The sequence below is a fragment of the Peromyscus californicus genome, unplaced genomic scaffold (genome assembly GCF_007827085.1).
Source record: "Peromyscus californicus insignis strain IS unplaced genomic scaffold, ASM782708v3 Scaffold_8__1_contigs__length_139910024, whole genome shotgun sequence".
In the NCBI taxonomy this organism is placed as follows: domain Eukaryota; kingdom Metazoa; phylum Chordata; class Mammalia; order Rodentia; family Cricetidae; genus Peromyscus; species Peromyscus californicus.
This window is the reverse complement of record NW_026294606.1, coordinates 133,761,317-133,783,158: the sequence shown is the minus strand read 5'-3', so window position 1 is coordinate 133,783,158 and position 21,842 is coordinate 133,761,317. Positions and strand designations below refer to the sequence as shown.

General features: G+C 43.9%; 1 protein-coding gene across 13 annotated transcripts in view; it reads left to right on the top strand.

Annotated features, from left to right (window-relative positions):
• Window positions 1–3: 3 nt before the first annotated feature.
• The window catches only part of Slc10a7 (solute carrier family 10 member 7), a 234,111-nt gene continuing 212,272 nt past the window's right edge, over window positions 4–21,842 (top strand). For 2 of the 13 annotated variants that reach the window (XM_052727222.1, XM_052727225.1), the window contains exons 1-3: window positions 25–706; window positions 8,242–8,324; window positions 19,029–19,165. In XM_052727222.1, coding sequence (XP_052583182.1) covers window positions 607–706; window positions 8,242–8,324; window positions 19,029–19,165 — 320 coding nt within the window. In that variant the 5' untranslated portion in view covers window positions 25–606. Of the gene's footprint in view, window positions 707–8,241; window positions 8,325–19,028; window positions 19,166–21,842 lie in introns of all 13 variants that reach the window. The other 11 variants (XR_008215640.1, XM_052727221.1, XM_052727227.1 and 8 more) reach the window with 10 other exon arrangements.

The following is a 21,842-nucleotide window of genomic DNA, read 5'->3' as shown; positions in this document are numbered from 1 at the left end:
GGAGGAGCGCACCGGAACCGCCGCCACAGCGGAAACCCGGTACCACCCAGGCGCACTCCGCGCGTCCCTCGGGCTCAGGGCGGAGCGAGAGACGCTCTCTGCGAGGCATGCCCGGGGGCTCGGGAGGCCGTCAGTACAGCGTTACTGCGGCGACACCCACCATGAGGCGAGGCGTCTGGGGCGCCTCATCCCGCTTCCCCCGCCGTGGGCCTCCCCCAGCTTGGACACGTATGCATGGCAGCGGGTCCTGCTAGTGCAACCGGGGACCGGTCCCCTCCACCCTCCTCTCTCGCCCGGCGTGCCTCCATTTTACGTCTCCCGTACCCTGGAGCCCTCGACCCGAGTGCGCGTGTATTCGGAGGCGCGTGGTAGTGATGGCGGCGCTCAGTGAGGCTTTCCTGTCACTGGATACTACTACTCCCAGCCCGCCTCGGAGCCGCCCGAGCCAGCCCTCCGGTCTTTAGTTTACGAGTGGCAATTTGACTTGCTCTGCTGCATGTCTGGAGGGACCGAGGAAAGTGTGGAGACGCCCCGGGGATTCAGGGATCGCCGCTTGGAAAGCCAGCCGGCCAAACAAATAAACCAAACCCACCCACCCTAACAAATATGAGGCTGCTGGAGAGGGCGAGGAAGGAGTGGTTCATGGTCGGGATAGTGGTGGCGATCGGCGCCGCTAAGCTGGAGCCGTCGGTCGGAGTGAATGGGGGTAAGTGCCGCACCTCTGCCCGCTGCACCGCGGCGGCTCCCACTCCAGGACTCATCTGCGAGCGTGCGGGAGGAGCGGCCGCCCTGGCTGCCGTGGGGGCCGTGCCCCTCCACGCCCGACCGCCACCCACGACGGCGTGCTCGCGAGGGGGCCCTGCCAGGTGTGCTCACTTGCAAACCCGGGAGGGGATTAGGAACCGGGCAGAGGAATTGGAGTACAGGTTGCTTTTACTGCGGGCAATCAAATGACTTCTGCTCAGTGCCGGGAGTGAGGTTACAGAAAATGAAACTTACTCCTCTTGCTTTTAGAGTAGCATCCCATCTCAAGGGACTTTAGGTTGCCACTAGTTCCTTATCTGTCCTGGAGTGGATCTCATTATCAAGTCTATTTCCGACTCCTCCCTTTTGCACCTTAAAAAGAGAGGGGGGGGGGCTATTGGAGAGAGAAAGAGAGAGAAAAAATAGAAAGAAACGAAAAAAAGGGAAAGGACTCTCTTGCTCCAAACTTTTTTTGTGTGGATCATATGATGGAGAGGAATAGTGTGCCTTAGTTGCTGACACTCCAAAACTCCCAAGCCGACTGACACGTTGCACTCTTTCCTTACAGGGCACTACTTCCGTGTGCTGCGGGGATTCAGTTGCTACAGCAGCAATCTAACAGATGCAGACTGTGTTAAGCTATGCACAGTGTATGTTTGCACAGGGAAGTGTGGATGGGTTAAAACCCCACTCAAATCCGGGAATAGTAGGAGCTTTGTAATGTGGTCTGTGGACACTGGTGGGGACATGGCAAGTGTCACTGGCCTTTTATACCCTCTTCCCCACCTTCAGACAACCTTGTCCTGCTTTTCATAGACATTAATTGAATTTCTTCACTTCATTTGTGTTTTTGACCTTGTGTGTTAGATCTCAAGTTTATTGATGGATAGAATACATAGATCCTGCAGCGGGTCCAAGTAAGAACAGAAGAGGACACACGTAGTCATTTTCAAGTAGGAGGTGCTTATGTGGGTCTTTGAAATTGTACCTTCTTGTTAAAACCTTCTGGAAGTGAATGCATGATACCTCAGAATAGTAAGTGGTTCATTCTTCCCCCATCCCTAGTTTCTCCATTTAGAAGTAGCTTCTGGAATTGTTTGAATGGAATTATTTAAAACGGTGATTGTGGATAGGAAAGCTTTTGATTATTTGAGATTTTTCCTTTTAAATTTACATATTTTAAAATTTAAATGAAACATATATACATAGAATTTAGATGCAACATAGAATACGTTATTGTGACCACAAGACCACAACTCCATCATTTATCTTTCTGAAGCTACCATTTAGATCCCTGGTCCACCCCCAACCCCCCCCCCCCCCCCCCCCCCCCCCACCTCCTGTGTTTCTCTGTGTAGCCCTGGCTGTCCTGGAACTCACTGTAGACCAGGTTGACCTTGAACTCAGAGATCTACCTGCCTCCGCCTCTGGAGTTAGTTTTTGAATTAGACTCTTGTTTTGTTGTTGTTTTCTTTGTTATTTTGTCTTTTTTTTTTTTTTCTGGAGCTGAGGACCAAACCCAGGGCCTTGCGCTTGCTACCACTGAGCTAAATCCCCAGCCCGGAGTTAGTTTTTGATACACCCTTTCTGTGAGCTTTTGGGAAACTGTGAAGTTAGGGATTTTGAATTCTGTCCAGTGAAGAACCCCTTGTCCCTGGAGCTGCAGGTCTAGTGTCTTTGAAGTGACCCACTGTACTGGTTACAGTGCTTGGGGTGAGAGCTTTTAATTTGCTCAGTATTGAGATGAAATCACTGGTGATGTGTGGCCTGTAACTCTGCAGAAGCTGGGCTTGCCAAATGACTTTTACCTGAATTTTCTGAATGCTATGTGGACAGGAAGGTGACTGAATGGTTGAATCAGTTCTCTGGAACTTCTTGCTCTGGCAGATACAAGATGAATTCTGTGATCTTGTTTGTTCTATTGGACTCTGTTTATTGAAATTTGTACGTTATTGTGTCTTAGAAATGTGTTCCAGCTGGGCGGTGGTTGTGCACACCTTTAATCCCAGCACTCGGGAGGCAGAGGCAGGCAGATCTCTGTGAGTTCGAGGTCAGCCTGGTCTATAGAGTGAGTTTCAGGACAGTCAGGGCTACATAGTGAGACCCTGTCTCAAAAAACAAAACAAAACAAACAAACAAACAAAAGAAATATGTTCCATTTTCAATAATCCTTATGGTATTAACACAGGATTTTTTTTTTCAGTCATAAAGTAGAAGCAGAATAGTCTCAGCTTATAACACGTTTTAAAACATCATGCCACTTTATTTTTTGATTGGAGTATTGGGGATGAACCCAGGACCCTGGTGCACCCTTGTTAAGCACATGCTCTGCCCTGAAGCACTTCTTCAGCCCCCACCCCCACCTCCCAATGCTGCTTTTGTAATGTTAGGGCCTAAAGCCAGGTAACAGATCAGAGCTTAGTTAGGGGAGACTGGAGACCTGGGCTTCCTCTTTTATCATAACAATGGCAAAAATCTAAAATAATAGTTTTTGGGGAGAGAGAGAGAGGCAGAGACGGAGACAGACAGAGAATTAAAGATAAATAATCACTATAAAGAGAAGACCCTGTAAAATAAAGACATTTTCTATGCTTTGATTTTTAGTCTAGAGGAACAGGGCAGAATCAGCTAAATATTAGACATCGTGTTTCTTCTAGGGCCTTACATGTGTAAAACCTACTTGTCTTAAGAAGAGCCAAACAATTTGGGATTTTCTGTGTAGGTTGTTAGGTTGAGAACTTTATTTTTTGTGACCATTTCAGCTGATGGTCTCACCTGTAAAATAAAAAAACAAAACTCAAAATAGCATCAAGTAACACTTTCACTGCGCCCTCATCAACACAAATTTAAAAACAAGGCAGAAATGTCACTGAAAATATTTCTTTCACAATCTTTTTTTTTTTTTTTTTAAGATAGGGTTTCACTGTGTAGCCCTGGATGTCCTGGAGCTCACTCTGTAGACCAGGCTGGCCCGGAACTTACAGAGATCTCCCTGACTCTGCCTCGAAGGCTGGGACCTGGGACTAAAGTCATGCACCACCACTGTCCTGGCCTCTCATATCCGTATAGTCCCTAAAGCATTTCTTTTAGTTACCAGGTACAAGGTACCAATTACCAGCTTTGCATGCTGGAAATGTGTTTTTTTTTTTTTTTTTTTTTTTTTAAAAAAAACAAGGTCTCTCTACAGAGCCCTGGCTATCTTGAAACTTGTCATATAGACCAGGCTGGCCTCTGCTTCCCAAGTGCTGGGATAGAAATGTGATTTTTAAAAGTTTAATCAATTAATTAATTGTGTTTGTGTGTGGTGTGCATAGGGAGGTTAGAGGACAGCTTGCAGGAGTCAGTTCTCTCCTACTATGTGGGTTCTGTGGATTAAACTCGTTATCTGGCTTGGTGCCAAGCAACTTTCCCCACTAACCTATCTTGTCAGCCCAGGAATTTGGTCTTTAAAATGCATCCACAATAATACACTCTCCTAGACATTCTTTTATTTAGTTAATTTATTTATTTCATTGTTTTGGGACAGGGTCTCATTATGTAGCTCTGGCTGGCCTGGAACTTGTTATGTAGACCAGGCTGGCCATAAACTCACAGAGACTTACCTGCCTCTGCCTCCCAAGTTCTGGAATTAAAAGTGTGCATCACCATGCTCCGCCATCCCTTCCCCCATTTTTTAAAAAGAGAAGTGTTGGTACTTTTCATTTTGCATTTTAGATACTTACTGTACCTCTCTCTGGTTTTATTCTTTGAAGACTCAACTCAGGTTTTTTTTTTTTTGCTCATTATGTTGTATTTTATGTTGAGCCAAGCTTTGTGAGTGAGACTCATTATATCCCTGAGCTACATGACCCGCCCCCCCTTTTTCCTGACCCTTCTTTCAGTACATTTATCTATTTATTTATTTTATTATTATTATTTTGTTTTTGTTTTTGTTTGTTTTTTTTTCGAGACAGGGTTTCTCTGTGTAGCTTTGCGCCTTTCCTGGAACTTACTCTGTAGACCAGGCTGGCCTCGAACTCACAGAGATCCGCCTGCCTCTGTGTCCCCAAGTGCTGGGATTAAAGGCGTGCGCCACCACCGCCCGGCTGTTTTCTTTATTTTTACAACAATTTTTTTTAATGATTCTTAGGGAATTTCACATAATGCCAATAGGGATTGGCAATCCCACTCACTGCCCAGTGCTCTCAGGCCTGCGCCCCAACCCTGTGACCCCCCCAAAAAAAAGAGAGAGTAAAAGAGAGAAAGAAAGAAAGAAAGAAAGAAAGAAAGAAGGAAGGAAGGAAGGAAGGAAGGAAGGAAGGAAGGAAGGAAACAAACAGTCCACATACTCACTGGAGCATGGTCAACTCCGAGTGGCCAGTCCCTTAAAGAACACTGGGTCCTTCTCCCCCCCCCCCCCCACCAGAAGCCATCAGTTGTGGAGAACGATGCTTCAGCACCCTTATTGCAGTTTTTAAGGGTTCTCTTGAATGGCTTCCTATCTAGGCTGTTAACTTTTGGAGGGTGGGGTGGGGGGTAGGGGTTGCATGACTCCTTTTCAGTCACCCCCACAGTCAATTGGTAAATTAATCTGGAAGAAAATGGATGGACATAGGACCCCTACTCTTAAAGAAATTGAATAACTTTCCAGATGGGAAGAAGTGTAGTAGGTATTAGTGTAGATTAATTCATTCTTAGTTCACTTTGCTTTTTTAACTTAAAAATATAGAACAAGGTTGAAAATCAGCTGTGGTAGGCATAATCATGTCAATCTGAGGTGCTGCTGATGCGTTCCAGTGTGACTCGGGGAAGCCATGAGCTGCTGCAACTCTTTGCTCATGGGGTTTATCACTGTGGTCTTCATTTTGGTAAAAGCTAGGTGTGCTCCTGTGGAGTTACACAGGGAAGTTGTCCTTTCTACCTGTGTCTCCAGTTATTAGTCAGACGTAAATCCTAGAAGGGAAAGATTTGTTTCTCCATTAGAAAAACAGAAATATGTTGAAGTATATTTATTATCTACATATCTTAAAGAGCATTTTTTTTTTTTTTTTTTTTTGGTTTTTCGAGACAGGGTTTCTCTGTGTAGCTTTGCACCTTCCTGGAACTCGCTTTGTAGACCAGGCTGGCCTCAGACTCACAGAGATCCGCCTGCCTCTGCCTCCCGAGTGCTGGGATTAAAGGCGAGTATTTTATTTTTTATTTTAATTAATTCATTTGTTTTTTTGAGACATCGTCTCACAGTTAACCCTGGCTGTCCTAGCATTAGCTATATAATCTAGGCTGGCCTTCTCACAGAGAGTCTCCTGCCTTTTCTAGGATTGAAAGCATATGCACAAGCCCTGCAATCTTAGAATATTTTAGATGATGCTTGGAGGTGAAATGGACATAGATGAAGAATGGCTTCTGTGGAATGTTACTGGGCGAGGCAGGCAGGGTGGCCAGGCAACCCATTAATCTCATTGTTAGGGAGGTAGAGGCAGGTGGATCTCAGTTCAAGGTCTACAGAGCGAGTTCCAGGACAGGCAGGGCTGTATTAGAGAGACCTTGTCTCAAAAAACAAACAGCAACAACAAAATAAAAAGACTGGGTTTTAGGACTCAAAATGGCTTCATTTTCTTAGTGACCCTCTTTTTTTTTTTTTTTTTTTTTGATTGTGTGAGTTTCTTCCATTTCTGTTGACTAATATTATTTGAATTGTATTTAAAGGCAAAGGAAACCACCAACTAATTAAGCTTTATAAAGATCGGAATCTTATTGTTTTGGTGACCTGGGAAATATAATTATTAGTTTGGAAAAGGGACAAATTTATACCCTAGTTTTAACTCATTCCTCTGTTTTAAGTATTTGCCTAGTTTTCATTTGTGTCCTGGGTGACCTCTAGTCCTGAAGAGTTCCCAACTTGGGGCCACCTGTTAGCTTTACAGTTGTGTGTGTCAAGGAGGAGCTTTGGGTCTCTTTACTCCCCCTTTCTCCCTGACAGGTACATTCTAAGTAGCCCTGGAATAGCCCCACTAAGTCTCTTGGGTTAGAATTCTTTAGATGTACATCTAGTATTGTGGATGTGCATCTACAAAAGTCGGTGTGGCTTGTCTCTGAATCTGGAACGTTGCACGTTCAGGATTAGTCCACTGAATTGAATGCCACGTGTTATCTATGTACATGTGTCTTTGGACCTCTCTTTATCTTTTGCCTGTAACCATGTCACTGATTTTCTCAGACTCTTCTTCCTCTCTAGAGATTCTGGAGGCACCACTGTAGACAGAGCCAGAGGGACAAGAATAGGGACTGACAAAAAGTGAGGACTGGGGGTGGGATTAAAAATGACTCGAGTTAAAATTCAGACAGTTAAAACTTATGGGAGCACTCTACTTCTAAATTGAGTCAGATTCCTTCAAATTCTGCTTCTTAATTGACTCTTTAGTTGTTGGAGAAGTGTGTCCCTGTGCACTATTGAGACAGCTATGCTCGCAGTTTGGAAAGCACTGTGCCTCTTTTTAGAAGTTTATGCTGCAAATGGAATGCTGGGCATGCTTGTCCCTTTGTGCTCTGCTTTCCCAGTCTCAGCTAAAGGCTTCGTATTAATGCCAGGTATACGAAATAGCTTATTACATTGTTTGAGGGAATTTTTGTTTCTTTTATATTGTCCTACAAATATCAAAGATATATTAGTGGATTAACAAGTGTTTGTTGAATGAATAAATTTGTATAAATAAGAAAGTGATTTCTTTCAAAATTTGATCTCATATATATATATATACATATATATGTATATATATAAAATATCAGTAGATATGGTGGAGGGTTTGGGGAACTCTATGATTGTGATCATGTAATTTGACTTGAAGCAAACCCATTCTAGCAACAAATTGCCTAAGAAATACATCAGAATGATAGAAATTTATTCTCTCAGTTCTGTAGGCCAGGCGTCCAAAGGGTCTGGGGAAATCCTCTTTCTTGCTTCTTTTAGCAAGTGTTCACAAGTATCTTTGGCTTCCTTGGCTGTGGTGTCATAACTCCAGTCGTTGTCCTGTCTTTGCTGTGTGTCTGCATCCAAAGGTCCCTCAGAGTACCAGTCACTGGGGCTGGCTGCTAGTGCTGCTCAGTAGTGGAGTGCTTGCCCAGCGTGTGTGAGACCCTGAGTTCATCCCTGGTACTGCAAACACATAAGCAGACAAGCATAAGTAGTTGTTGGATAGCTACCCAATCTCAGTAAAACCTCATCTGGATTTTCTCTACAGTAGTCCTATTTCCAAATACGATCCCACTCACAGATACAGTGATACAGATACAGTGTAGACACGACTTTCAGGAACACATGTACAGGAGAAGCAAATAGTGTCTACTCTTCCTTCTCGGCCTGGGCACTGTTGACATTTTAGACATGATAATATCACAGGATGCTTCACGTGGAGAGAATGGGACATGAGGGTACAGCACTAATGTTGAAAGCAGCCTTCTTTAAACCAACTCATTTACTGCAGATGCTTTTCTAACAGTAACTCCTTGCTCTTCTTGTAGGACCACTGAAGCCAGAGATAACTGTGTCCTACATTGCTGTCGCAACGATATTCTTTAACAGTGGACTGTCGTTAAAAACAGAGGTACTGTCACCTGTGGGCACACGAGGAGCAGTGCAGAAAAGTTAACTTGATGGCTTCACTGTGACGGAAAAGGATCTGGACAGCAGCAGGACGAGCCTGCTGTGTCTACATAGGCACTTCAGAGTTGAGCATTGGGGACCTAGAGATGGGATTAGAATGCCTGTTTTGTTTTATATATTCATTTATTTATTTTCTTGAGACAGGGTTTCTTTGTAATAGCCCCGGCTGTCCTGGAACTCACTTTGTAGACCAAGCTGGCCTCAGACTCATAGAGATCTGCCTCCCTCTACCTCTAGAGTGCTGGGATCAAAGGTGTACGGCACCACCGCCCTGCCTCATGACCATGCTTTTAATGAAGAAATTGGTGTGAAAGTACCCTTATGAAGAGGTGTAATCAAGGAAATAGAAAGTAAAACTGTAATACTGTATCTCACATACTACAGAAAAAAGATGTGTGGTAATACTAACAATTAAAAATGCATTTTTGAGCCAGTTGTGGTGGCACATGCCTCTAATCCTAGTGTCTAGGTACTTTTCTCTTGCTGTGAAGAGACACTGTGACCAAGGCAACTCTGAAAAGGAAGGAAGCCTCGAAGTGGGGACTTCAGGTTTCAGAGACTGAATCCACTGTCATCATGTTGGGGAGCATGGCAGCAGACAGATAGGCATGGTGCTGGAGCAGTAGCTGAGAGCTTGCATATTGAGACAACAACCAGGAGGCAGAGAGCGCTAACTGGGCATAGTGTGGGTTTTTGAAACCTCAAAGCCTGGGAGGAGAGGAGGGAGGGGAAACTCTGGTCAGTATGTAAAATAAAGGGAAAAAAATGTTAATTAAAAAAAAAGAAAGAAAGAAACCTCAAAGCTCACCCCCAGTGAAACACCTTCTCCTGCAAGGCCACACCTCCTCTTTCCCAAGCAGTTCTACCATCTGGGGACCAAGCATTCCAATACATGAATCTATGGGGGGCCACTGTCATTTGAACACCTTGTGTTCAGGGTGCTGAGGTCAGGGATTTGCTATGAGTTTGAGGTTAACCTGAGCTATACAAAACTAGAACCAAAATGAAGAAATAGTTTTTTCTTTTAAAAATTAGGTTTATTTTTATTATTATTTTTTTTATTTTTTTATTTTTTTTTGGTTTTTTCGAGACAGGGTTTCTCTGTGTAGCTTTGCGCCTTTCCTGGAACTCACTTGGTAGCCTAGGCTGGCCTCGAACTCACAGAGATTCGCCTGGCTCTGCCTCCCGAGTGCTGGGATTAAAGGCGTGCGCCACCACCACCCGGCTTAGATTTATTTTTTAATGGTATGTATAAACATAAATTGTGAATATGTTTTTAGAATGGTAATGGTAAAGTACCTACTTCATATCTTAACTTTTGGAGAAAACTGTAGTACACCTGCTCTGCTAAGGTATATTGAGGCTCATTAGGTGTTTGGTTTCTATAACTCTTGTGGGTTATCTTTTGTTCCTAGGCCTTATGCTGTCTACTCAGGTTTGTTATGCTGTGTCTGAACTCCCTTTTATAGAGCACATTCTAGCATTCTGATAGTTGTCCTAAGAGAAACACGTTGGTATTGTTACTTGAAGTCACAATCTGTCGTGCATGTAGGAGATGGTTGTCACTGATCCAGTCTTCACTGAAGTGGATCCTCTCAAAAGGAAAGATACAGAGAGATTGTCACATGTGAGAGAGGCGTGAGGAAGACTTGTAACTCTCCTCTCACTTACAGTGCAGGAAGAAAAGACAATGCCGGTGGTTTCTCAGGACAAAGTTATAAAAATATAATCTCTAGGGGTTGGGAGATGGCTTGGTGAGTAAACGCTGTGCAAGTGTGAGGACAGTGTGCGAGTGTGAGGACAGAGTGTACAAGTGTGAGACAGGAGTGTGCAGCTGTGAGGACAGAGTGCGAGTGTGAGACAGGAGTGCAAATGTGAGGACAGTGCAAGTGTGAGGGCAGTGCAAGTGTGAGGACAGAGTGTACAAGTGTGAGGACAGAGGAGTGTGCAAGTGTGAGGACAGAGTGTACAAGTGTGAGGACAGAGGAGTGTGCAAGTGTGAGGACAGGAATATGCAAGTGTGAGGACAGAGTGTACAAGTGTGAGGACAGAGGAGTGTGCAAGTGTGAGGGCAGAGTGTGAGCTCCCAGGACCCACGGAAGAGCTGGGTGGGTGGGGCACCCACAGTAATCTCAACTCTGCAGGTGGGGTGGGATTCCCTGGTAAGATGGCTAGCCAGACCAGCCAAAGGGGAGTTGTGGGTTTGTGGAGACACCCTGCCCCTCAGTAGACATACTGGAGAGGGAGTGAGAAAGACACAGGGCATCAATCCCAGGCCTCCGCATGGAAGTGCATACATGTACACCACATACATAAATGTGTATCCTCATGCGTGTAAACATACTTGTATACATATATGCACAGCACATACCTAAATATGCCAAAAATAAATATAACATCTTATTCTTATAGATGGGAGAATCTTATTATAGTGTGGGTTTCATTTCTTTCTTTCTTTCTTTTTTTTTTTTCTTTTGAGACAGGGTTTCTTTGTGTAGCCCTGGCTGTCCTGAATCTCACTCTGTAGACCAGGCTGGCTTCAAACTCAGAGATCTGCCTGCCTCCCGAGTGCTGGGATTAAAGGCGTGCGCCACCACAACCCGGCTCTCTTTTTTTAAAAAAAAGAAATGGCATTAAAACTTAAAATTCTGGTTCAGCATTGTGTCTCTTACTTTGGTATTATTTGGTTTTACTGATTTATTTTTATCTTTTATTCTTTGATAGTTTCATGCATGTATACAGTGTATCTTGATCATATCCACTCCCAACTTCTTCATTCGTCTCCCCTGACTCTGAAACCCATGCTTCTCCTGCCTTTGAGTCCTCTTTAGTTTCTTTCTTTCTTTTTTAAAATAACCTGCTGAGTCTGGTTGGTGCTGCTCTGATGAACATGGGTGGCCTGTTTATTGGTGGGTACACACTGGAAAAGAAGTGAAGTGGCTTCCTGACCCCAGCAGCCATCAGTTGCCAGTGACTCCTTAGCTACAAGTAGAACCTCATGAGTTCCTCCCTCTTCCGTGCTGGAATAATTGTTATTTGTTTTTATTTTATGTGTATGGGCGTCTTGTCTGCGTGTATGTTAGTGTACCACATGCATGGATGCTTGAGGTCATCAGAGCCCCTGGAACTTGAGTTATGTACAGTTCTGAGCTGCCATGCTCACGACTGGGAATAGATGCTGGGTCCTCTGGAGTAGCAGCCAGTGCTCTTAACCACGGAGCCATCTCTTTAACCCATCCATGTTGGAATTATTGACCTAATTGATTTTGTGCAGGTCTTCACAGCTACTATGAGTTCATAAATGCAGCTGGCATGTCATGTCTAGAAGGCAGAATTCCATAACACTCCTTACCCACCTGCCCTTAGCATCTTTCTGTTCCATCGTTTGTAATAGGCTCTGAGCCTTGTGGAGATCGAGATAGTTGTCTCACTTAGGACCGAACACTCAACAGTTACTTATTCTCAGCACTTTGAACAGTGAAGAGTTTTTGCATTAATTGATGTTTACTGTAGAAAGGAACTTCTCTGACCAAGGTTGAGAGCAGCTTGAATCTATGGATATAAATTAAACCTTTAGAAGGAAGTCTGACAACATGCCTGTTTAGCAGAAAAATAGCAGATGCCCCCTCTATGCCTGCCCCCCTCATCCCAGGGTCTGTGACCTCTCCAGTCATGGACTTTTGATCAGGTTTACAGGACTAGGCAAGATTTCTTTGCTGTGGAACAGGCCTTAAATCTGTTGTTAAAAGTGGTTGGTTACCTTCATAACAGTCATGCCATTACTACACAAGTGGGCACATCTTGGATAAAGGGTTTATATTCTGGATCCTTACCCAGGGTCCAGTGCTAGATAAGTGATGACTTTTATCCTCCAGTAGCCTGCATGGCACCTCTGGCACCATGAAAGCTAACTAGCAAAGAAGTTTTCAGGTCAGTTCAAGCTTGATTTCTCTATATGCTATAACCAAAGTGCGTATTGTCCTCAGCAATAGGGTTTTTACCCTGTAGTTATTGTAGGTAACCAGGAACAGTGGCAACAACTTATGTTGTTTGATGGGCCTCTGGGGTTTCCCTTGCCAATAACTTGTTGGGAGTTATCTCATACCTGGCCTCGAGGTTTTCACTTAATAATGCATGTCTTCTAGGGGAAGCATGATCCATCATAAAGGTACACCCTTTCAAACACTTTAAAAATTTATTTATATGGATTTATTTATTTTTATTTTATGTGCATGGGTGTTTTGTCTTTGTGTATATCTGTGCACCGTGTGTGTATGTGTTGCCCATGGAGGCTTAAGGAGGTTGTTGGATCCCCTGGGACTTGAGTTACAGATGGTTGTGAGCTGCCATGTGTGTGCTGGGAAATGAACCTGGATCCTCTAGAAGAGCAGCCACTGATCTTACTGCTGAACCATCTCTCTAGCCCCTAAACTCTTTTAGAAATTATATTTTAATTAGCTTATAAAATGGTGGATTTCCATAGCCTTTTAAAGTACACTCTTAGTCTGGTTAACCAGCCCTGCCTCTCCTTCCTTCCTTCCTCCACTTCTATCCCTGCTGAAGCTTTAATCCCCAGTGTTCCCTTCATTTCACATGTGTCCTACGTCCCTCCTTCCAGGAAGGCCTGTTGCCCTCTGTCATGAGCCCTTTCTGACGCCTGACTTCTACAGATACTCCAAATTAAACACACAAGTCAGCTGATGGACATCTAGGTAGATTCTATTTTCCAGCTATTGTCAGTAGAGCAGCTAGGAATGAATATATATAAATATAATATATATATATTATATATATTATATATATTATATATATATTATAGATTTTCAAGTATTTCTGTGTGGTAGGATATGGATGTAGATTTCTGTGGTAGGATATGGATCCTCTGGGTATATACCCAGGATCATAGCTAGATCACATGATAGGATTTTGGTGTGACCTGAGTGAAGATTGTGCTGGTTACTTTTTGTTGACTTGAACTAGAGTCATCTGGGAAGAAGGAACATTATTTAAGGGAATGTTTCCATCAGGCTGCTTGTAGGCAAGTCTGTAGGGGCATTTCCTTGATTAATGATTATTACTGTAGGAAGGCCCACACACTGGATAGTGCCACCTCTGGCATGGATGATTTAAGAAAGCAGGCTGAGCAAGCCATGGAAAGCAAGCCAGTAAGCAGCTTTCCTCCATGGGCTCTGCTTAGTTACTGCTCCAGGTTCCTGGGTGAGTGAGTGTCTGTCCGCTCTAAATTTCCTCAGTGATGGTCTGTAACATGGAAGCATAAAATGAAATAACCATTTTCTTCCCAGGTTGCTTTTGGTCATGGTGTTTATCACAGCAATAGAAAGCTAACTCAAACAAAGAATAAGGCCAATTACCCCCTTCTCAGGTCACCCTGTTAATAACATGGGGGACTGATTTTGTTAATTTTTTTCATTCTGTAGTTTTTAGGCTGTTAAAACTCTTACGGGGTATGTTTTGATATACATAGGATTAGTGTGTAGTGTTTAGAACTGATAAATTGCATCCCAGCAATTCTAAATATTCTCACTGATGGGTTGCTGTTCTGAAAATAGCTGATGCAGGATGTGTTTTCCTGTTCTTTTCATTGTCGGCCTTTTAGAAATGTTATTGTTAGAGGTAGCCACCGGTAGAGGGAGCAGGCTGTCTGTGAGTGCCTGACTTCTACAGTGGGCTCTAAATGTGGGAAAGTGATGCAGAATGGAGTTTGCCGTGCTGCGGTGCAGGTCAGCCATGACTTGGAGGTAGTGATGCAGAATGGAGTTTGCCGTGCTGCGGTGCAGGTCAGCCATGACTTGGAGGTCTTCCTGCTGGCCTTGGCTGATGTTTTGTGGAGCAGCTGCCTTACCAAAGTCCTCTGCTTGGGACATTGCTCTAACTACGTCCCCTGGTATCTATTTAATGGCTACAGCTGTTATTTATGCCATGGGATATCTGGCAAGAGACTTCATGTCTCTTACTCCTTAGCTTCTTATTTAATGTTATTCTGTAAAGCAGCCAACTTTGTGGATTGTAAGAGTTGATGTAGGAAGAATGTCACAACTATCGGCATTCTCTAAGGACCAACTTCTGTGAGCACCTAGGAAGCCTTCATAGTTACCAGCTAATTTGGATGTAATGATGAAGTACTTTGATCCTGTACTTCATTGTGGTATGTAAGTAGCCATCAAAGCCATTTCTCCATCAAAGACCCTTTTCAAACCAGTACAACAGTCCGTCATTTTCAAAAGCCATTTAACTTAGATTCTATCAGTGACTAATGCTACGCCATCTCTAAGTCCTGCTGTTTTCAGGGTTAGTCCAACAGTTAGGAAGTAGGAAGTAACAGTTTTGTAATTTATTTTTTACTTAATAATCCTAAGTGAATTTAACTGGGTCTTGATTTTTTTTGTGTGATTATTATTTTCTATCTTATTTGGTCCTAGAATAGTGCATTTTTGTTCATTGGAGATAGTAAATTATTGACAAGTCTATTTGAAAGCATTTGGGTTTGTCCTACTCAGCTTTGATTTATATTGAATATTTCATAGAATGTTATTTACTTTATTTGCATTTGTATTTGTATATAGTGTATGTGTGTGTTTGTGTTTGCATATGTACATGTGCACAACGTGTGGAGGCCAAGGTTGATGTGTGGCGTTCTCTGTCGCTCTCCACATTAGTTTTGAGACAGGGTTTCTCACTGAACCTGAGTTCACCAACTAGCTAACCTGGCTGCCAACTGAACTCCAGGGCTCTGCCTGTTTGTACTCCTCCCTCCATACACTCGGATCACACACACGGTTTACCACACCCAGGGTTTTGTAGAGGTGCTGGGGATCCAAGCACAGGCCTTTATGCTTGTGGAGGAGGCACTTTACAAATTGGCCCATCTTCCCAGCCAATTTGACTAATTTATGAAAATCATAAAGGGTCCTATGCTAATGCAATGTTTAGTTTTTCATTTGTTTGTTTGGTTGGTTTGGTTTTTCAAGACAGGGTTTCTCTGTGTATCCCTGCCTGTCCTAGAACTCGCTCTGTAGACCAGGCTGGGCTAGAACTCCTCGAGCTCCGCCTGCCTCTGCCTCCTGAGTGCTGAGATTAAAGTTGTGTGCCACCAATGCAGCTAAATCTTCAGTTTTATGACTATTGACTATTGGTTTCTAATTTTTGAAAAGGTTTGAAACGATTTTGGAAATTTTGTTATATTGCAGTACAGTGAGATTTAATTGAACTTAGCTTATGTGTAGCCAATATAGTAGTTACTTTTACACTTCTGTGATCGAAATTGTGGACAGACACAACCTAAGAGAGGAAAGGCTTATTTGGGCTCGCAGTTCCCGCTCACCCTGCCAGGGACAGCACAGTGAGACAGCTCTCACCAGTGGGGATGTGTGTGGAGGTCGTTCACGTCATGGAAGACCAGAACAAGATGGGGTGCGATGGAACCAAGGCCCAGGCTCTGACTTTCCATGGTCTGCTTCTGGAAGATTCCATACCCTCTGAGAGCAGTGCCAAGCAGCCGGGACATAAACATTCAGAATAGGAAGTCAGGACTGCAGAGACGGCTCAGTGGGTAAAGTGCTCATGTGTAAACACTGGGACCTGAGGTGTAATCCTCAGGACCCAGGTGAACACCAGACTCATGGCGTGCATTTGTAACCATGGCATTGTTGGGGCGGGGTCAGGTGGATCCCAGGGGTATCAACTAGCTGAAATGACAAGTTCCAGGCTCAACAAACAAACAAATACATACATAAATAAACGAAATAAAATAAAAATATAAACAGGTGGAAAGTGATAGAGGATGCCCATGTATTCATGGGCTGGGCACCTGCACATACTTGAGTGTGCATGTACACACACACACACACACACACACACACACATACACACACAGAGGAATGAACCTGTGGGGAAACTGTACATATTCTAACCTTAATATCCAACTTCAGACTTACATTTTCAGAGAACTGTGGCAAAGCCAGTTCATTTAAACAAATACTTAAGTGTCTGTGGCTATAGGGCACCATGGTTAGCTCTAGGAACACAGCAGAACTCAGAGCCTGCAAAAGGGTCCTGAGGAGGGCAGAATAGACAGGGTTCTCTTTGTTTCTAACCTGATGACGGTTTTTGAAATCCCATTAGCTGAACAGTGAATACAGCAAATTCTAAGCTTTTGGTTCTGCTGGCTTGTTTTGAGCCAAGAGCTCTGCTGCTGACTCTCAGACAGGAAGGCCCAACAAGGACTGGGAGGGAAATTGATGTATAATTAGCATATTTCTGTGCCCTCGGCAGAGCCCGGGTTTCAAGCGTCTCTTGATGCTCTCTGAGGCTCTGCTGTAGTCAGTATGTGGTGTACAGTGGATTTGCCTGTATTATGTGTAAATGAACAAACTGTCCCATGGAGCCAGTTTTCAGTTACTCATGGTGGTGTATTCCAACATATGGCCTTTAATTCACATAAATAAATATGGAATAATGCTATCTTGGCTTTTATAGGACTTACTGCTTTTTATTTTCTATTTCCTTGTTTTTGTATGTGTGTGTATATGCATGTTTTATGTGCCTTTGTATGTGTGTCCATGTGTGTGCCCGTGTGTGTGTGTGTGTGTGTGTGTGTGTGTGTGTATGTGTATGTATGTATGTGTATGTATACATGTTTGTGTGCCTGTGTGCATGCCTGTATGTGTATGCCCGTGTGTGTGTCCATGTGTGTACCTGTGTGTGTGTATGCGTGCGTGTGCGCGTGCCTGTGTGTGTGTGTGTGGGGGGGGTCAGAGGACAACTTCCAGTCTTGTTCCTCAGCCATTTTCTCTGGTCCCCCCACCCCTTTATTTTTGCGACAAGGTCTCACTGGCCTGGAACTCACCAAGTAGGCTAAATTGGCTTGCTAAATAGGCTAAAAGTGCTTGTCTTTGCCTCTTTCATCCTAGGGTGACAAGTACATGACAACATGCTTGGCTTTTTAAAGATGGGTTCTGGGGATCAAACTCAGGTTTGGGTGCTTGCAGTGGGATGGGGTGTGGGAGTTCTGGAGGTGGAACCCAAGGCCTTGTCCATAAATGGCAAGCACTCTGCTACTGAGCACTCTCTCAGCCCCATTCAGCATTTCTTGAATGAAGGAACATGTTGCCAGCTTTCTCCGTAGCTTGTGCCAGGGGTGGAGTGTAAGTAAGGTCTTCTGTTTCATCCTAGGCAGTAGTTAGTAGTTCACAGCGCTGGTTAGCCTTCAGCCTATGTAACCGTTCTCCCATGTGCTAGCTGTGTTTTTTAACTCTGACAGATGCGTGGGATGAACAGTCTACAGGGAAGAGTGGGTCCGTGGTCTGCCGCTCCATCCCTTTGGCCGCCCTGAGGCTGACGGTCACGGTGGGGGGAGGGGTTACTTGGCAGAGCTGCTTCTCTCCTGCAGAGAGGAAGTGAGACACATGAAGGGGAGGGGCTAGGCATACCTCCTGTGACTGCTTCTTCCCGCCTAGCTTCACCTCCTAAATTTTCCACCACCTCCCCGTATAATGCCATCTGCTGGATGCTATCCTTTGCCACATCATCCTGTGGGGACATTCCCTGTGCAAGCTATAGCATCCCAGATTGGCACATTTAAGTTGTCTTTAGACTTGGCTCATCACAGATAATGTTGTGAGTTAGCCATATTGTATAACTGGTGGAATGCTCTCATCACAGATAATGTTGTGAGTTAGCCATATTGTATAACTGGTGGAATGCTTGCCTAGTAAGAATGAAGCCCAGGGTTTAATCCCTACCACTGAGTAAACCAGGCGTGGTTGGCACATGCCTGTAATTCCAATACTTAGATGATAAAGGCAGGGGATCAGGATGTCTTTGGGCTGTTTATAGAATTTGAGGCCAGCCTGAGCTACTTGAGATCCTGTCTCAAAACAAACAAGCAAACAAACAAAAGGGCAAATAAATAGATAATATAATAGTCTTATATATGAACATTTGTAACTACTTTTATCCTTGGAATTAGTACCTAGAAATAAAATTGTGTTTAAGAGATTGTATTATTCTTGGTATATATTCCCAAATTATTCTTGAGAAAAGTTACGACATTTGATAGACCCGTCAGAAATATGTGCAAATGCCTTGCTTGTGCATTCTAGCTAAGATTTTTATTATAATAATCTTTCTCCCTCCCCCCTACCCCCCCCAGATAGGATTTCTCTGTGAAGTGGCCCTGGCTCTCCTGGAACTCACTCTGTAGACCAGGCTGGCCTTGAACTCACAGAGATCGCCTGCCTCTGTCTCCGGAGTGCTGGGATTAAAGGCATGTGCCACCATTGTCCAGCTTAAGATAATTTTTTCATGTAGATAAACGTGTTTTATTTATATCATCAAGAATCTTTGAATCTATACTACTCTAATGCTAGTTTGCTTTTACTGTACTGTCTAGAAATATACAGATCTGAATTCTTAGAGCATATTAGATAGCTTAGAGGTTTTATATGTAACTATTTTATAATCATCCTCATGCTTCTTCTCTTATAGCCCCTTATACACATGCTTGTAAAGGTCTAAGACTTGAAACAATTCAGCGTTCAGAGCTTAGGCCCATGACGCCACTTTCCTAGTGCTGTCTCTACAGAGTTTGTTTCTCACACTTGTCCTTGTGTCCTTCACTCTCCAGGAGCTGACCAGTGCATTGGTGCATTTGAAACTGCATCTTTTCATCCAGATCTTCACACTTGCCTTCTTCCCAGCAACAATCTGGCTCTTTCTTCAGCTTTTATCGGTCACATCCATCAATGAATGGCTTTTAAAAGGGTACGTTTAAACCTTTTGACAGGATTCTTTTAATGGGGCAGCTCTAGTGACATTATTGTTCCTATGGCAACTACAAACCAAAGGACTTGTATGTTAGAAGGAAAGGAGACCACTTTTTAAACAGTCTGTTAAAACAATAGAGTTTCATCAGAGGTTCAGGAAAGAATTGTGTAGCAGAATCGTAAAGTAGATCCTGTGCCTCATTTTAAGGTTCCAGAATGTACGCTTTGTGGGCATTTAAAATGAGTAGGAGAGGACCTAGGAGATGGCTCAGTGATAAAGAGTGCTTGCTTATGCAAGCATAAGGACCTGAGCATGCCTGTGACCCCCAGGTTGTAGGAGATAGGAGGACTGATAGGCTTGCTGGTCACCAGCTTAGTTCCAGGTTCCGTTCTATCTCAAGGGAGTGACATGGAGATTGAGAGGGTATTATACCCACTGTTCTCCTGTGCTCTCTGGGCCTGCACAAACATATGCACCCCCTGCCCCCTTCACAGACGTGAGCATCGGAAGATACTAGAGGATTCCAGATCTGTCTGCATGGGAATGTAGGCTGTCAACTGGTGCCTTACCTTGCCTATCTGTGTCTTTTCAAGCATGGACTGATAATGTCTGAATGTAATGTCTGTTTTAAAAAGGCATAATAAAAGTATATGTGTGGGACAGATACTTAATTTTTCACCTACTCTGTTTTATGTTGATGTTATAGTTAATTTAACAGAAGATTTATTAGAATCTTTTCTTTCATGAAAAATGTTACCATGTTTAATGAAAAGAATTTAGCAATTGAAAAATTAAATAAATAGTTTGAAACTAACCTCACTTCAGCATCATGTTATAGCTGCTAAAATACCAACCACAGAGCCCAGAGGTTGCCCTCTGACCCTACCCCTGGCACATTGTGTGACTTTCAGTATAATTATCTCCTAGTTTAGATCTGCTTTTCTCTGTATAAAATGGGGACAACCACACTTTAACCACATACTTAGTGATGTTGATTACATCAAATTTTTCCATCCATAGCATGATTTCTTAGTTATCCATTTAGCCGTACTGTGTGCCAGAGGGTGGGCACACTGAAAATGAGTGATGTCAGAGGGAAGTGTGCAGAGGGGCGGAGTGGGGGGGAGGGAGAGGGGTTGGGAGGCCCGGCTGCTGCTGAGCTCTGATTCTTCCCGAAGTTCTTGGGGAGAATGTTCTTGGCAAAGGAAACAATGTACAAAGGTGGTCAGGCAGAAACAAGCCTGGAGTGTTATAGATAGGTTCAGTAAGCAACCCATGGGCATGTCCTGGCCATGTAGTAGAAGGACAGTAGAATTTGGAGGGAAAGGTACCAGGTGCTAGATGCACAGTCTTGTCAGCCACAGCACTGTGCTGCGGTCTTCTGGTGCTGCGGGAAACTGCTGCGGGACTGCAATGAGGAAAGCACATGATGTGAGTCCTGTTTGCATGGGAAGCGTTGGGTGTGAGGTGGGTAGTAGAGGGACTTGAGCTGAAACTAGTGTGGAGGCAGTGGGATGTGGGAGTGCAACAGAGAAGTGAGTGTGGGAGGAGCCACTGTAAATTAGAGTTTCCGTGGCCTCTGTTAGGAGGCAGTGGGATGTGGGAGTGCAACAGAGAAGTGAGTGTGGGACGAGCCACTGTAAATTAGAGTTTCCGTGGCCTATGTTAGGAGGCAGTGGGATGTGGGAGTGCAACAGAGAAGTGAGTGTGGGACGAGCCACTGTAAATTAGAGTTTTCGGGGCCTCTGTTAGGAGGCTGTGGCAGTCACCAGGAGATTAAGGCTTCAGGGCTGAGCCACAGGGTGAATGGCAACTTGGTTTACTGAGCTAGGGGCCACTGATGGCCTAGGAGTAGAAAGGGAGATCAGGAATGCACTTCCCACCACACTGCTTCACTAGGAGAGGTAAAATGCCACCTAACTAAGATGACGTCATTCCAGAGCATTGATGTACTTCTGTGAACTAAGAATCAGGAAGTTCTAAGCATCTGCTTGTGCATGGGGCATGCACGGAGTAGAAGATGTTTTTTTTTTTCCTCAGGGAACTCCTAATCCAACTGAATATGTACAACATATATATGCTATTTATATATGCTTCTGTGTATTATATATATCTATATATCTATGTAGATATGACGAATGATAGGACATATCAGTTAAAACTCAACAAAGTTTGTAGTTTGTGTATCCCTAGAGTGGAGAGCTACAAAATGAGGCATTAGTGAGACACATAAGATTTCTTTCTTTCTTTCTTTCTTTCTTTTTTTTTTTTTTGGTTTTTCAAGACAGGGTTTCTCTGTGTAGCTTTGTGCCTTTCCTGGAACTCACTCTGTAACCCAGGCTGACCTCGAACTCACAGAGATCCACGTGCCTCTGCCTCCCAAGTGCTGGGATTAAAGGCATGTGCCACCACCGCCCGGCCACATAAGATTTCTTTAGTGTTAGCCCAGCAGAGTCTTGAAGGACTGGCCTGAAGAATCTGGGGCTTGAGGCTGTAGATAAGAGAGTGCTCGCTCACAAGCTGGGTGCACTCCCAGCACTTGGGAGGCAGAGCCAGGTGGATCTCTGTGAGTTGGAGGCCAGCCTGGTCTACAAAGTGAGATCTAGGACAAGCACTAAAACTATAAGGAGAAACCCTGTCTCGAAAAACCAAAAAGAAAAAAAGAGAGTGCTCA